Here is a 13,458-nt window from a genome sequence, read left to right on the forward strand (position 1 = left end):
AGGAAATGGCGATGTATTTTGTTATAAGGTGTTTTTTTTTAAGGTTAAATAGTTGAATTAAAAGTTAATATTCAGATAATATTTAATTTTGATTTAGTGATTAAACACTTGTGCGTGGTATTTTTTACTTCATTAAAAACAATTATTTAAATTTAAGAAGAAGGAGGATAAGAAGGAAGAAAAAAATTTTGCTTTAAAACATTTATTATTTAGTTTCCTATTTGTAACTACATTTTCAAATTTTGCATTTTAATTTTTTTCATTCTGCGATGTTACATATTTTGATTTAGATAATAGTGATTTTAGTTTTATTATTTAATCCTGGAAGGGTTTTTTTTAAAGGTTTTAGGTAAAATGTGGTGGGATTTTTTGGGGGGATTAGTGCTTGAAAGCTCAAAACTCCCGGGGATCCGGGGCTCCAACCCTTCCCCTTTCCCATGGGAGCCATGCCCTGTGTCCTGTCCCTCCTTTCCCAAATTCCAGCTCTCCTGGAGCCCCTTGAGGCCCTGGAATGTTCTGGAAGCTCTCCCTGGATCCTTTCCCTTCTCCAGCCTGGGAATTCCCAGCTCTCCAGAACCTGAGATTGGATCCGTCTCCTCTCCAAGAAATTTATGGATCCAGGGGCTTCACTTGGAATCTCAGGAAGCCATGACAGGTCTCCCTTCCCTTCTCCTCTCTTTTCTATCCCCATTTTCCCTAAAAATCCCTCTGAGTGGATTGTGAGTGTCCTGAACCCCAGAATCCTGGACTGGTTTGGGTGGGAAGGGACCTCAGAGCTCATTCCAGGGACACCTCCCAGCATCCCAGGCTGCTCCAACCTTTCCTTGGACATCCCAGGGATCCAGGGACAGCCACAGCTCCTCTGGCAATTCCAGCCCAGCCAGGAATTCCCAATTCCCAAGATCCCATCCATCCCTGCCCTCTGGCAGTGGGAAGCCATTCCCTGTGTCCTGTCCCTCCATGCCTTGTCCCCAGTCCCTCTGCAGCTCTCCTGGAGCCCCTTCAGGCCTTGGAATGTTCTGGAAGCTCTCACTGGAATTTTCTTCTCTCCAGGCTGGAATTCCCAGCTCTCCCAGCACTGGAATTCAGGATGAGGCTGAAGGAAGAGAATTCCTGGGCAGATCCCACAGCAAACACAATCCCACACGGATGAGACTTTTCCAGATTGAATTTTAATCAGGAACTACCTCAAACCTTCCCGAGTTTAATCAGGAAGAACATTCCAGGTGCCCAAATTCCCACCATTAAGGAGCTCTTCCCCTTTCCAACACCTCCCGAGTTCCTGAATCCAGGGGAAATCCGGGATCTCGCAGTTTTACGGCACCACCAAAAGCTCAGGATCCATCTCTTGGATGAGGGAAAAGTGAGGGAGGGGAGTTTGGGATTTTAGGATCCAAGGATTTCATCCCTGGTGTCGTGCAGGAGGGGTGGGAAAAGCCAAAGGATTCTTCCCGTTTTCCATATATCCCAATAAACCACTGGGATTTGATCCCCCCTGGGCTCTGCTGTGAGTTGGAGTTGGGAATTGGCAATTTTGGAGTTAAAACCATGACCTGGTGCTCCAGGGATTTTCTCCAGACTCTCCAAATCCACCCAAAAAAATTCGGGATTGCCACCACCTCCTCATAAAGATCCACAGGATCTCCCATTTTCCTGAAAAAAAAAAAAAAAAAAAAAAAAAAAAAAAAAAAAAAAAAAAAAAAGGAGGAAAGGGGATGTGGAAAAACTCCAGGAAAATATTCTGGATTTTCGCTGTTTGGGTGGATTCATTCCCAAATCCAGAGGTGAGACAGAATTCCAGAATTCCTGGATATGGTGCAGCCACTCCTGGGTTCATTCCGGAGGATCCAAGGGATGGAAAACTCAGGAAAACTCCTGGGAATTATTTTTCCCCTCTGAAGGTAAAAGCCAGGAATCCCAATCCTGGGTTTTTTTTGGGGGGGATTTGTCCTTTTCCCAGCCTTTTTCCAGGGATTTGGGAAGCTGCAGCACAAAGCCTGCAGGGATTTGCCTCATCCAGGGAATCAAGGAAAAAAAAAAAAATCCAGAGTTTTCCATCTTCCCAAGGTTTTCTCCCAAAGGAATCCCTTCAATCCCACTGTTTTCCCGGGATAAACCTCAAATTTTGGGAAAAGCTGCCAGGATCCAGCTGCCCTTCTCCAAGCAAAATTCCAATCCCAAAGATTTCTATGGATGAAGGCAAACCCCTGTTCCCACCTGGAATTGTGCAGCAGGATCCACAGGAAATCCACAGGACAGAGGAGTTCTCCCAAAATTTTCAGCTGGGTTTGGAATTTGGGAAGCCTGGGAAGGGGAGGGATAAAAGCAGGAATGGCCTGGTGGGATTTGGGAATCAAGGGGGAAGGAATTGTCCCAAAGCAACCCCAAAATCAATCCAGGAGTTTATTCCCATTATTCCAGGGATTTGGCCACTTCTGGCATTCCCAGAAATCCCAAAATTCTACAAATCCACAGGGAATTCTACAAATCTCAGGCCCAGATCCAAGAGGGATCTGGGGGCCTTGGATTCTCTGAGGTTTTTATCCCAAACCTTGAGCCAGAGGGAATCCAGATGCTCCTAAAAACCCAGGGAAGATCCCTAAAAATTCCAGCTGGGATCAAATGAACTGGGATTTAATGGGACACGGAGCAGCTCCTCCAGGGCCTCTGGGATGGAATCAGTGGAATTCATGGAATACATGGAATTATTCCCAATAATTCATGGATCAGGAGAGGCCACAACTTCAATGTGGATAAAATGTTATTCCCAGTTTTCCAAGCTGGAATTCCAGGATAGTGCCCCTAAAAGCTCTCCTCAATCCCATCAGCAGGAATTCCTAAAATGGATCTTAAATTAAAAGTCCCAAACTTTGGGATCTCCCAGAACAGCTTAAAAATCAGGGGAAATAAAGATTAAAATCCAAGGATTTGGGGAATTTATTATTGGTTGTCCAAGGAATCTTTTTTGCTTTTCCAAGGGAAACTTGGATTTTGTAATTCCGTTATTCTACCAGAATAGGCAGGGTTGGAAAAAACACCTAAAAAGGGACTTGGGAACACTCAAAAGGAGATTTGGGATCCTAAAAAGGGATTTGGGAACACTCAAAAGGGATTTGGGATCCCTAAAAAGGAATTTGGGATCCTAAAAAGGGATTTGGGATCCCTCAGAAGGGATTTGGGATCTCAAATTATCCCACAAAACCTTTTTCCTGCCATTCCCAGGGATGAATCCCACAAAAAACAAACAAACAAACAAAAAAACCCAACAAAAACAAAAACCCTCTGGGATTTTTCCCTGAGCTTCCACAATTCCACATTTCTGGGAATCCCAACTGAAACATTTGGATGAGAACAGCAGGGTTTGAGATTTCCAGGATAAAAAGGGGGAGGAACAAATCAAATTAAAAATAAAAAATAAAACCCCATAAAGTGCATTCAGCTCCAGCTCAGCATTCCCAGTCTGGATTCCAAGGACTTTTGGAGGGATTTGTTCTCATCAGGAAGCTCCGGGATTTCCCAGGATTGCTGGAAAATTTCACAGAAATTGTTTTTTATTCCAGGGAAAATCTGGAAGGGGGAGGAGAATTCCAGCTCAAAGCTCCAGTGGTGCCCAAGGAATTCCAGCCTGGAATTCCAGCTGGGATTCGAGGCTGGAATCCCAAAAATCCCAACCTCCAGCATTGGGAAAAGAGCTCCAAAGGGAAGAGAACTCAATCCCAAAATTCCCAAATCTCCAGGCAGATCCCAATTCCTGTTGTATCCCAGGGAGGAAGCAATAAAATCTGGGATCAGGGAATATTCTGGGATGTGGGAAAGGGCTGGGAATGGGGATGGGACAAAGCCAATCCCAGCCTGGCCTCTCCTCATTCCTGGGGGTTGATCCAAAGCCTCTGGGGTCTCCTGGAAAACCCTAAAAAAAAATTCCTAAATGAAGGAGCTGCAGTGCCTCTAATTAGCCTTCAGCTCATTAAATTTGGGAATTAATTGAGGGAATAGTTTGTTTAGGGAATTAACTCATTAACAGGGAATTTTTAATGGCAGGGAAAGGTGTCCTGGATCATCCAAAAGCTTGAATTCCAGGCTGGATAATTCCAGGCTGGGTCATCCAAAAGGGCCTGGATGATCTCTGGGAGGAAAAATGGGTTCAAAATGGGACAGAAGTGGGATGAAAATGGGATAAAAATGGGATAAAAGCAGGATAAAAACGGGATGAAAACAGGATACAAATGGGTAAAAATGGGATCAGAGGGGTCTCTGCAAGGAAAAATGGGATAAAAGCAGGATCAGAGCTGCTCCAGAGCATGGAATTCCCAGCTGGAATAACTCCCACTGCACAATTATCCCATTTCCCTTCCCCCTGGCTGGATCCCACAGAGGAAATCCAGGAAAATCCAGGAAGGCGAATCCCACCTGGAAGAGCCTGAATCCCCACAGGAAATTCCCAAAAAAACTGCCTGGAAAAGTAGAATTCCTGACAAATCCTATTTACAGCAGCGCCTTAAATTAAATAAAATTAAATTAAATTACAAAGGACGTTTGTGGGGGAGGTAGAAGAGCAGGAGAAATCCTCCATCCTGTGGGATCCCAGGGACTTTTCCCAGGGAATTCCAAGGGTTTTCCCTTTCCCTCAGTTGTAGGAGAGGTACTGGATGAGCCTGGGAGGGATTTCCAGCCTGGAGATCTTGTCCAGCCCTCTCTGCCCGGCCGCTCTCCGCACGGTGACCCGGCACAGCTGGGCCAGGCTCAGAGGGGTCTCTGTGGGGAAAAAACGGGATCAAAAACGGGATTGGGGAAAAAAAACAAACGGGATCAGGAAAAAAAAACGGGATCAAAAATGTGATCGGGATAAAAAAAAAAAATGGGAACAGGGAAAAAAACAGGATCAAAAAACGAGATCGGGGAAAAAAAATGGGAACAGGGAAGAAAATGGGATCAGGAAAAAATGGGATCAAAAACGGGATTGGGAAAAAAACAGGATCAAGAATGGGACGGGGAAAAAAAAAATGGGATCGGTAAAAAAACGGGATCAGGAAAAAAACGGGATGGGAAAAAAAACAGGATCGGGGAAAAAACGGGATCAAAAACAGGATCGGGAAAAAAAATGGGAACAGGGAAAAAAACAGGATTGGGAAAAAAAACGGGATCAAAAACAGGATTGGGAAAAAAAACGGGATTGGGAAAAAAATGGGGTCAAAAACAGGATCGGGAAAAACAGGAACGGGATCAGGAAAAAAGGGGAAAAAGCGGGATCAGGGAAAACAGGGTCGGAAATGGGAACGGAAACGGGGAAAAAATGGGATTGAGAAAAACAGGATCGGGAAAATGGGAATGGGATCGGAAAAAGGGGATCGGGAAAATGGGGAAAAAACAGATTGGGAAAATGGGATCAGGAAAATGGGATCAGGAAAACAGGAATGGGATTGGAAAAACGGGATCGGGAACGGAATTGGAAATGGCATCAAAAACGGGATCGGGAAAAATGGGATTGAGAAAATGGGGCAAAAACAGGATCAGGAAAAACAGGATCAGGAAAACAAGACTGGAAAAACGGGAACGGGATCCAAAATGGGATCGGGAACGGAATCAAAAACGGGATCAGGAAAAGGAAAAAAATGGGATCAGAAATGGAAACAGGAACGGGATTGGGAAGGGGAACGGGAACAGGAAGTGGAATGGGGAAAAACAGGATCGGAAATGGGAAAAATGGGATTGGGAAGGGGAAAAAAACGGGATTGGGAAGTGGAACAGAAATGGGATCGGAAACAGAAACGGGATCGGGAATGGGAACAGAAATGAGGAAAAAACGGGATTGGAAACGGGAAAAACCGGGATCTGAAATAGGATCAGAAACGGGAACAGAAATGGGGAAAATGGGATCAAAAATGGGATACAAATGAGAAAAATGGGATAAAAATGGGAAAAAACAGGATTGGAAACGGGAAAAAATGGGATCTGAAATGGGATCAGAAATGGGATCGGAAACGGGGAAAATGGGATCAGAAATGGGAAATACGGGACAAAAATGGCATCAGAAGTGGGAAAAACGGGATCAGAAATGGGAAAAATTGCATCAAAACAGGGAAAATGGGAAAAGAACGGGATAAGGACTGGATAAGAATGGGATAAGAATGGGATAAGGACAGGATAAGGACAGGACAAGGACAGGACCAGAGGAGGTGTTTCCCAGGGAAGAACAGGGTAAGAATGGGATAAAAATGGAATAAAAATAGGATCAGAGGTGTTCTGCGGGGAAAAAATGAGATAAAAATGGGATAGAAATGGGATAATAATGGAATAAAAATGGAATTAAAACAGGATAAAAATGGGATCAGAGGAGGTGTTTCCGCAGGGAAAAATTGGATAAAAAGGGGGTAAGAACAGGATCAGAGGAGGTGTTTTCCAGGGAAGAACGGGATAAGAATAGAATAAGGAGGGGATAAGGAGATGTTTCCTAGGGAAGAAAGGGATAAAAATGGGATAAGAATGGGATAAGAAGGGGACAAGGACAGGAGCAGTGGAGGTGTTTCCCAGGCAAGAAGGGGATGAGAAGGGGATAAATCAGAAGGGATAAATCAGAAGGGATGAACCAGAAGGGATAAGTCAGAAGGGACAAGGAACAAGGGATAAGGACCAAGGGATAAGTACCAAGGGACAAGGGACAAGGAACAAGGGACAAGGAACAAGGGACAAGGAACAAGGGAAAAGGAACAAGGGAAAAGGAACAAGGGATAAGGAACAAGGGATAAGGAACAAGGGATGAGGAACAAGGGATAAGTACCAAGGGACAAGGGAAAAGGAACAAGGGACAAGGAACAAGGGGTAAGGAACAAGGGATGAGGAACAAGGGATAAGTACCAAGGGACAAGGAACAAGGGAAAAGGAACAAGGGATAAGTACCATGGGACAAGGAACAAGGGATGAGGAAGAAGGGACAAGGAACAAGGGACAAGGAACAAGGGACAAGGAACAAGGGGTAAGGACCAAGGGGTAAAGACCAAGGGATAAGGACCAAGGGGTAAGGAACAAGGGATAAGGAACAAGGGACAAGGAACAAAGGATGAGGAAGAAGGGACAAGGAACAAGGGACAAGGAACAAGGGATGAGGAACAAGGGATTAGGAACAAGGGATAAGGACCAAGGGATAAGGACCAAGGGCTCCCGTCACTCACTCTCGTAGTACTCGAAGCACTTGGCCGTGGCGCTGCTGCTCCAGGTGTAATCCGAGGGTTTCTTGCCGCGGTTGTCCCGGGCGTAGATGTTCCCCCCAAACTCCACCAGCAGCTCCACCAGGGCCACGTTGCGCACCTTGGCCGCGTGGTGCAGCGCTGTCTCGTGCAGCTTGGCCGCGTTCACGTTGGCTCCTGGCATGGGGAAAGGGGATTGACACACGGGCACTTACCCATGGGAATGGGATTGATCCAGGGAAATGGGATTGACACACGGGCACTTACCCATGGGAATGGGATTGATCCAGGGAAATGGGATTGACACACAGGCACTTACCCATGGGAATGGGATTGATCCAGGGAAATGGGATTGACACACAGGCACTTACCCATGGGAATGGGATTGATCCAGGGAAAGGGGATTGACACACGGGCACTTACCCATGGGAATGGGATTGATCCAGGGAAATGGGATTGACACACAGGCACTTACCCATGGGAATGGGATTGATCCAGGGAAATGGGATTGACACACGGGCACTTACCCATGGGAATGGGATTGATCCAGGGAAAGGGGATTGACACACGGGCACTTACCCATGGGAATGGGATTGATCCAGGGAAATGGGATTGACACACAGGCACTTACCCATGGGAATGGGATTGATCCAGGGAAATGGGATTGACACACGGGCACTTACCCATGGGAATGGGATTGATCCAGGGAAAGGGGATTGACACACGGGCACTTACCCATGGGAATGGGATTGATCCAGGGAAATGGGATTGACACACGGGCACTTACCCATGGGAATGGGATTGATCCAGGGAAATGGGATTGACACACGGGCACTTACCCATGGGAATGGGATTGATCCAGGGAAAGGGGATTGACACACGGGCACTTACCCATGGGAATGGGATTGATCCAGGGAAATGGGATTGACACACGGGCACTTACCCATGGGAATGGGATTGATCCAGGGAAATGGGATTGACACACGGGCACTTACCCAGGGGAATGGGATTGATCCAGGGAAATGGGATTGACACACGGGCACTTACCCATGGGAATGGGATTGATCCAGGGAAATGGGATTGACACACGGGCACTTACCCATGGGAATGGGACTGATCCAGGGAAATGGGATTGACACACGGGCACTTACCCAGGGGAATGGGGAATGATCCAGGGGAATGGGGATTGATCCAGGGGAATGGGATTGATCCAGGGGAATGGGATTGATACCTGGGCACTTATCCAGGGGAATGTGGATTGATTCAGGGAAATGGGATTGATACATGGCATTTACCCAGGGGAATGGGGATTGATCCAGGGGAATGAAGATTGATCCAGGGGAATGGGATTTATACAGGGAAGCGGGGATTTATCCAAGGAAATGGGGTTTGATCCAGGGGAATGGGATTGGTCCAGGGAAATGGGATCGATAGAGGGAAATGGGGATGCAGACAGGGAAATGGGAATCTAGCCAGGGATGTGGGAATCCAGCCATGGGAAAGGGAATTTATCCAGTGAAAAGGGAATCCAGCCAGTGAAGAAATGGGATTAAAATGGAATCAGAGGGGTGTGCGAAGGGATCAGGAATGGGATAAAAATGGGATCAGAAGGGTCCGTCCAGGGATAAAAATGGGATCAGAAGTGTCTGTGCAGGGATAAAAATGGGATCAGAATGGGATCAGAGGGGTGTGTGCAGGGATCAGGAATGGGTCAAAAATGGGATCCAATTGGGATAAAAATGGGATAAGACAGGTCTGTGCAGGGATAAAAATGGGATAAAAATGGGATCAGGAATTGGATAAAAATGGGATCAGACAGGTCTGTGCAGGGATAAAAATGGGATCAGAGGGGTCTGTGCAGGGTCAGAACTGAGATAAAAACGGGATAAAAATGGGATAGAAATGGGATCAGAGTGCTGTCTGCAGGGAGTCACTTCCCAGAGCTGTTATTCCCCAAAGCTTCCCGCGCCGAGCGGGATCTGGGAACGCCGTACCTGCCTGGAGGAGCAGCTTGGCACAATCCAGGTGTTCCCTGGCACAGGCCACGTGCAGGGGGGTCCCGAAGTGACAGTCGTGAGCCTCCAGGTTGGCACCCACATCGATCAGGATCTGCACGCACTCCGAGCTGCCTTCGGACAGGGAAAAACCGGGAATGCCCCGTGAGAACCGGGAATTCCAGCTCTGCCCAGACAATGGGAGACGCCTGGGTCAGGTTTCAGGGGCTGGGAAGGAGGGGTTTTACGGGATGGAGGCTGTGAGCTGGGAATTGAGGTGGTGGAAGTGAGGAATTTTAAGGAATTGAGGTGATGGAAATGAGGAATTTTAAGGAATGGAATTCCAAGGAATTGAAAACAAGATCAGAAATGGGAAAAACTGGATCAGAAACAGGATTATAAATGGGATCGGAGGGGTTTCTGCAGGAAAAAATGGGATAAATAGGATCAAAATGGGATCAGGAATGGGATTGGAGGGGTTTCTGCAGGAAAAATGGGAAAAATAGGATCAGAAATGGGATAAAAATGGGATCAGAGGGTTTTCTGCGGGAAAAATGGGATGGAAATGGGAAAAACGGGATCAAAGCAGGATCAGAGGGATCTCTGCAGGAAGAATTTGGATCAGAAATGGGAAAAACGGGATCAGAGATGGGATCAGAGGGGTCTCTGCAGGGAGAAGTTGGATCAGAAATGGGAAAAACAGGATCAGAGAGGTCTCTGCAGGGAGAAGTTGGATCAGAAATGGGAAAAACAGGATCAGAGGGGTCTCTGCAGGGAGAAGTTGGATCAGAAATGGGAAAAACAGGATCAGAGGGGTCTCTGCAGGGAGAAGTTGGATCAGAAATGGGAAAAACAGGATCAGAGGGGTCTCTGCAGGGAGAAGTTGGATCAGAAATGGGAAAAACAGGATCAGAGGGGTCTCTGCAGGGAGAAGTTGGATCAGAAATGGGAAAAACAGGATCAGAGGGGTCTCTGCAGGGAGAAGTTGGATCAGAAATGGGAAAAACAGGATCAGAGGGGTCTCTGCAGGGGTCTCCCTTCCTTCCCACTGAACGCCAGCAGAGCCTGACCGACTGCTGATCAAATTAAGAGATCTGCTACCCTTTCCTTTTTTTTTTTTTTTTTTTTTTTTTTTCCCCCCTCCCTCATTCCAAGCTGCAAACAGCCAGGGCAAAGCCTGGGATTTACCGTTCATGCAGGCTTCGTGCAGGGGGGAGGCCGTGTACAGGGGAGGGTTGACCTTGGCTCCGTGGGACAGCAGCACCTTGACGCACTCCACGCTGCCCGAGGCGCAGGCGTCGCACAGCGGTGTGCTGCCGTCGATGTTCCTGGCATCCACCTGCAGGGAAAACAAGCAAACAAACAAACAAAAAAAAAAAAAAACAACAAAAAAACAGGGAAAAGCCTCAGCTGGGAGCGTGGGATGGTGGCGCTGTTAAAGGGCGGGGATGGTTTTGAGGGTGGAGGTTGGATGAAGTAGCAACGGCGTTGATTCGTGTCCGAGGGGATTTAAATCCCTCTGGGAATGGGGGTCCCTGGGTAGTTTCAGGTAACTTTCTCCATGGAGAGGTTTTCCCTAAAATCTGATCTAAACCTCACCTAGCACAGCACGAGGGAAAAAAAATGGGATCGAAAATGGGATCAGGGAATGCTGAGCTGCTCCAGGGCTGGAGCTGCCCCTGGGTACGAGCGTGGCTCGGCCTCCTCCAGCCATGGGTGGGATGAGCCTTCCAGACAAATCCCACTGGGAATGGGTTTATCCCAGCTCCCTTCCTTGCTTGGATGGGATTATTTGGAGCCAAAGAATCATTCTGGCTGGAAAAGACTTTCTAGGATTGAATCCAACCATTCCCAGCAGTGCCAAGGCCACCCATGTCCCCAAGTGTCACATCCACAGGGCTGTGAAATCCCTCCAGGGACGGGGACTCCACCACTGCCCTGGGCAGTTCTTCCAATGCCTGACAATTCCATGAAGGAATTTTCCCTAAAATCCACCCTGAGGCCGTTCCCTCTCCTCCTGTCCCTGTTCCCTGGAGCAGATCCCAAATCCCCCCTGGCTGTCCCCTCCTGTCAGGGAGTTGTGCAGAGCCACAGGGTCCCCCCTGAGCCTCCTCTTCTCCAGGCTGAGCCCCTTTCCCAGCTCCCTCAGCTTTTCCTGCTTCTCCAGACCCTTTCCCAGCTCCATTCCTTTTCCTGGACTTGCTCCAGCCCCTCCAAAACCGGGGCAAATCCAGCCAGAGTTTAAACCCGATTTTGTCTCTAGAGCTGACGGGTTAACCCAGATCCCACAGGAACAACTTCCAACACCCATCCAGGTAAATTCCCAGCTGGATCCACACCTGGGCCCCCGCATCCAGCAGCAGTTTGACACACTGGGTCTGTCCCCTGAGGCTGGCCTCGTGCAGGGGGGTGATGGAGTCGTAGGTGACGGCGTTGACGCAGGCGCCGCTCTCGATCAGCTGCCGCAGCTGCAGGATCTCCCCTCTCCGGGCAGCCTCGTGCACCGGTGTCCTGTCAGCCCAGAAACCTGGGAAAGAGGGGGTAAAAATCAGGGAGTCATCCCTACAGTGGTGGGTATGGAAAAATGGGTGTCTGGCACAGCATGGGTCAGGAAATGGGGAGGGATTTATGGCTGGGAGGAGATGGAATGGAACGCCCAGAGAAGTTGTGGGTGCTTTACTCTTGGGGATGTCCCAGGTGAGGCTGGACAGGGCTTGGAGCAAGCTGGGATACTGGAAAGTGTTGGGACAAGGTGGGTTTGCAACCCTTCCAACCCAAACTGTTCCACAGAGCTCTGGATTCAGGGAGGAGCATGGAAAAAGAGCTGGGATCAAAGGACAACTCAGCCCAGCTCCAAAATGCCTTCCCAAAATGTCCATGGAGCTTGGAAAAAGAAGTTTCCACCTCCAACACCTTAGCTCAGCATCCAGCATGGGGAATTCTGGTTCAGCTGGCACCATGAGGTGACAATGCCACCTCCTCTCAGGCAGCTTTTGCTTTGGAGGAGGCACGGAGTAAAAACAGCTCCACGTGTTAAGGCAGCCTCTCCTTAAAAACAAAGGGAATTCTCAGTCCTTTTTTTCACAAGGATTTCTTTCCTGGCTTTGTGAGATCCTCATTGCTCCGCCAACACCCCTGGGCAGGATGGTTTTCCTTGCCTGGTAGATTTTATGCCAGGAGAAGCAAATCTAAATGAGGATGGGGAGCTTCCAGAACATTCCAGGGCCTCAAGGGGCTCCAGGAGAGCTGGGGAGGGACTGGGGACAAGGCATGGAGGGACAGGACACAGGGAATGGCTTCCCACTGCCAGAGGGCAGGGATGGATGGGATCTTGGGAACTGGGAATTCCTGGCTGGGCTGGAATTGCCAGAGCAGCTGTGGCTGCCCCTGGATCCCTGGAAGAAAGAGGCTTGGAGCAGCCTGGGACAGTGGGAAGTGTCCCTGCCCCGGGAATTGGGACATGAGGTGACCCGGGGTGACCCCGGGGCAGCCGCGGCTCCAAGGTGGGACCATCCCTATCCCACAGCCCCACAATGCTGCACACGGGAATTACGGAAGGACAAGGATCATTCCCCAGGAATTTAGGGAAGGATAAGGACGGCTCCCCGTGTCCTGACGCTGTCCCGAGAGCATCCTCTTATCCCTTTCCTTGGGAGAGGCCACTCGCTCCTGCACCGTCCTGCCACCCCAAACCCCATCCTTAACCGCCCAAACCACTCTTTAACCCCAAAAACCATATTTTAACCCCAAAACCCACACTTTAACCACCAAAACCATCCCGCAAAGCCCCGAACCCCATCCCGCAACCTCCCAACCCCGAGGCCACGAGGACCCCCGGCCGTTCCCGGCGCGGCTCCGCTTCCCAGCTCCTGTCCCCGATTTCCCCCGAGGTGGCCCCGGCCCGCGGCGGTGTCCCGGCCCGTGGCGGTGCCCACGCACTGATGTCGCCCCTCACGGAGCCGCTGCCGCCGGCGCTCTCCATGGCCAGGCCGGGTCCGGCCCCGCGGAGCCGCCGCTGCGGCCTGGTCCCGACCCCGGGGCCTGGCGCTGCAGGCCGGGCCTGGCGCGGAGCACGCCGGGAGTTGTAGTGCGGGAAGGGGAGGCGCTGGGGACACCGGGGTGGGGGGTACTGGGGTCACTGGGATGGGGTCCAGGGGTTACTGGGATGAAAGGACGGGAGAACTGGAGGTAATCGGAGCACTGGGATGGAGTCCAGGGGTTACTGGGAGCACTGGGATGGGATGCAGGTGTTACTGGGGGCACTGGGATGGGGTGCAGGG

General features: G+C 49.3%; 1 protein-coding gene across 1 annotated transcript; it reads right to left on the minus strand.

Annotated features, from left to right (window-relative positions):
* Positions 1-905: 905 nt before the first annotated feature.
* Positions 906-13,160, minus strand: ASB13 (ankyrin repeat and SOCS box containing 13). The gene is made up of 6 exons (XM_062492383.1): positions 13,118-13,160; positions 11,518-11,705; positions 10,367-10,517; positions 9,179-9,313; positions 7,170-7,361; positions 906-4,755 (listed from the first exon to the last, which is right to left on the minus strand). The coding sequence occupies exons 1-6, from the start codon at positions 13,158-13,160 to the stop codon at positions 4,628-4,630; spliced, it is 837 nt and encodes a 278-aa protein (XP_062348367.1). The 3' UTR covers positions 906-4,627.
* Between the last annotated feature and the right edge of the window lie 298 nt (positions 13,161-13,458).

The sequence above is a fragment of the Cinclus cinclus genome, chromosome 4 (assembly GCF_963662255.1).
Source record: "Cinclus cinclus chromosome 4, bCinCin1.1, whole genome shotgun sequence".
Taxonomy (NCBI): Eukaryota; Metazoa; Chordata; class Aves; order Passeriformes; family Cinclidae; genus Cinclus; species Cinclus cinclus.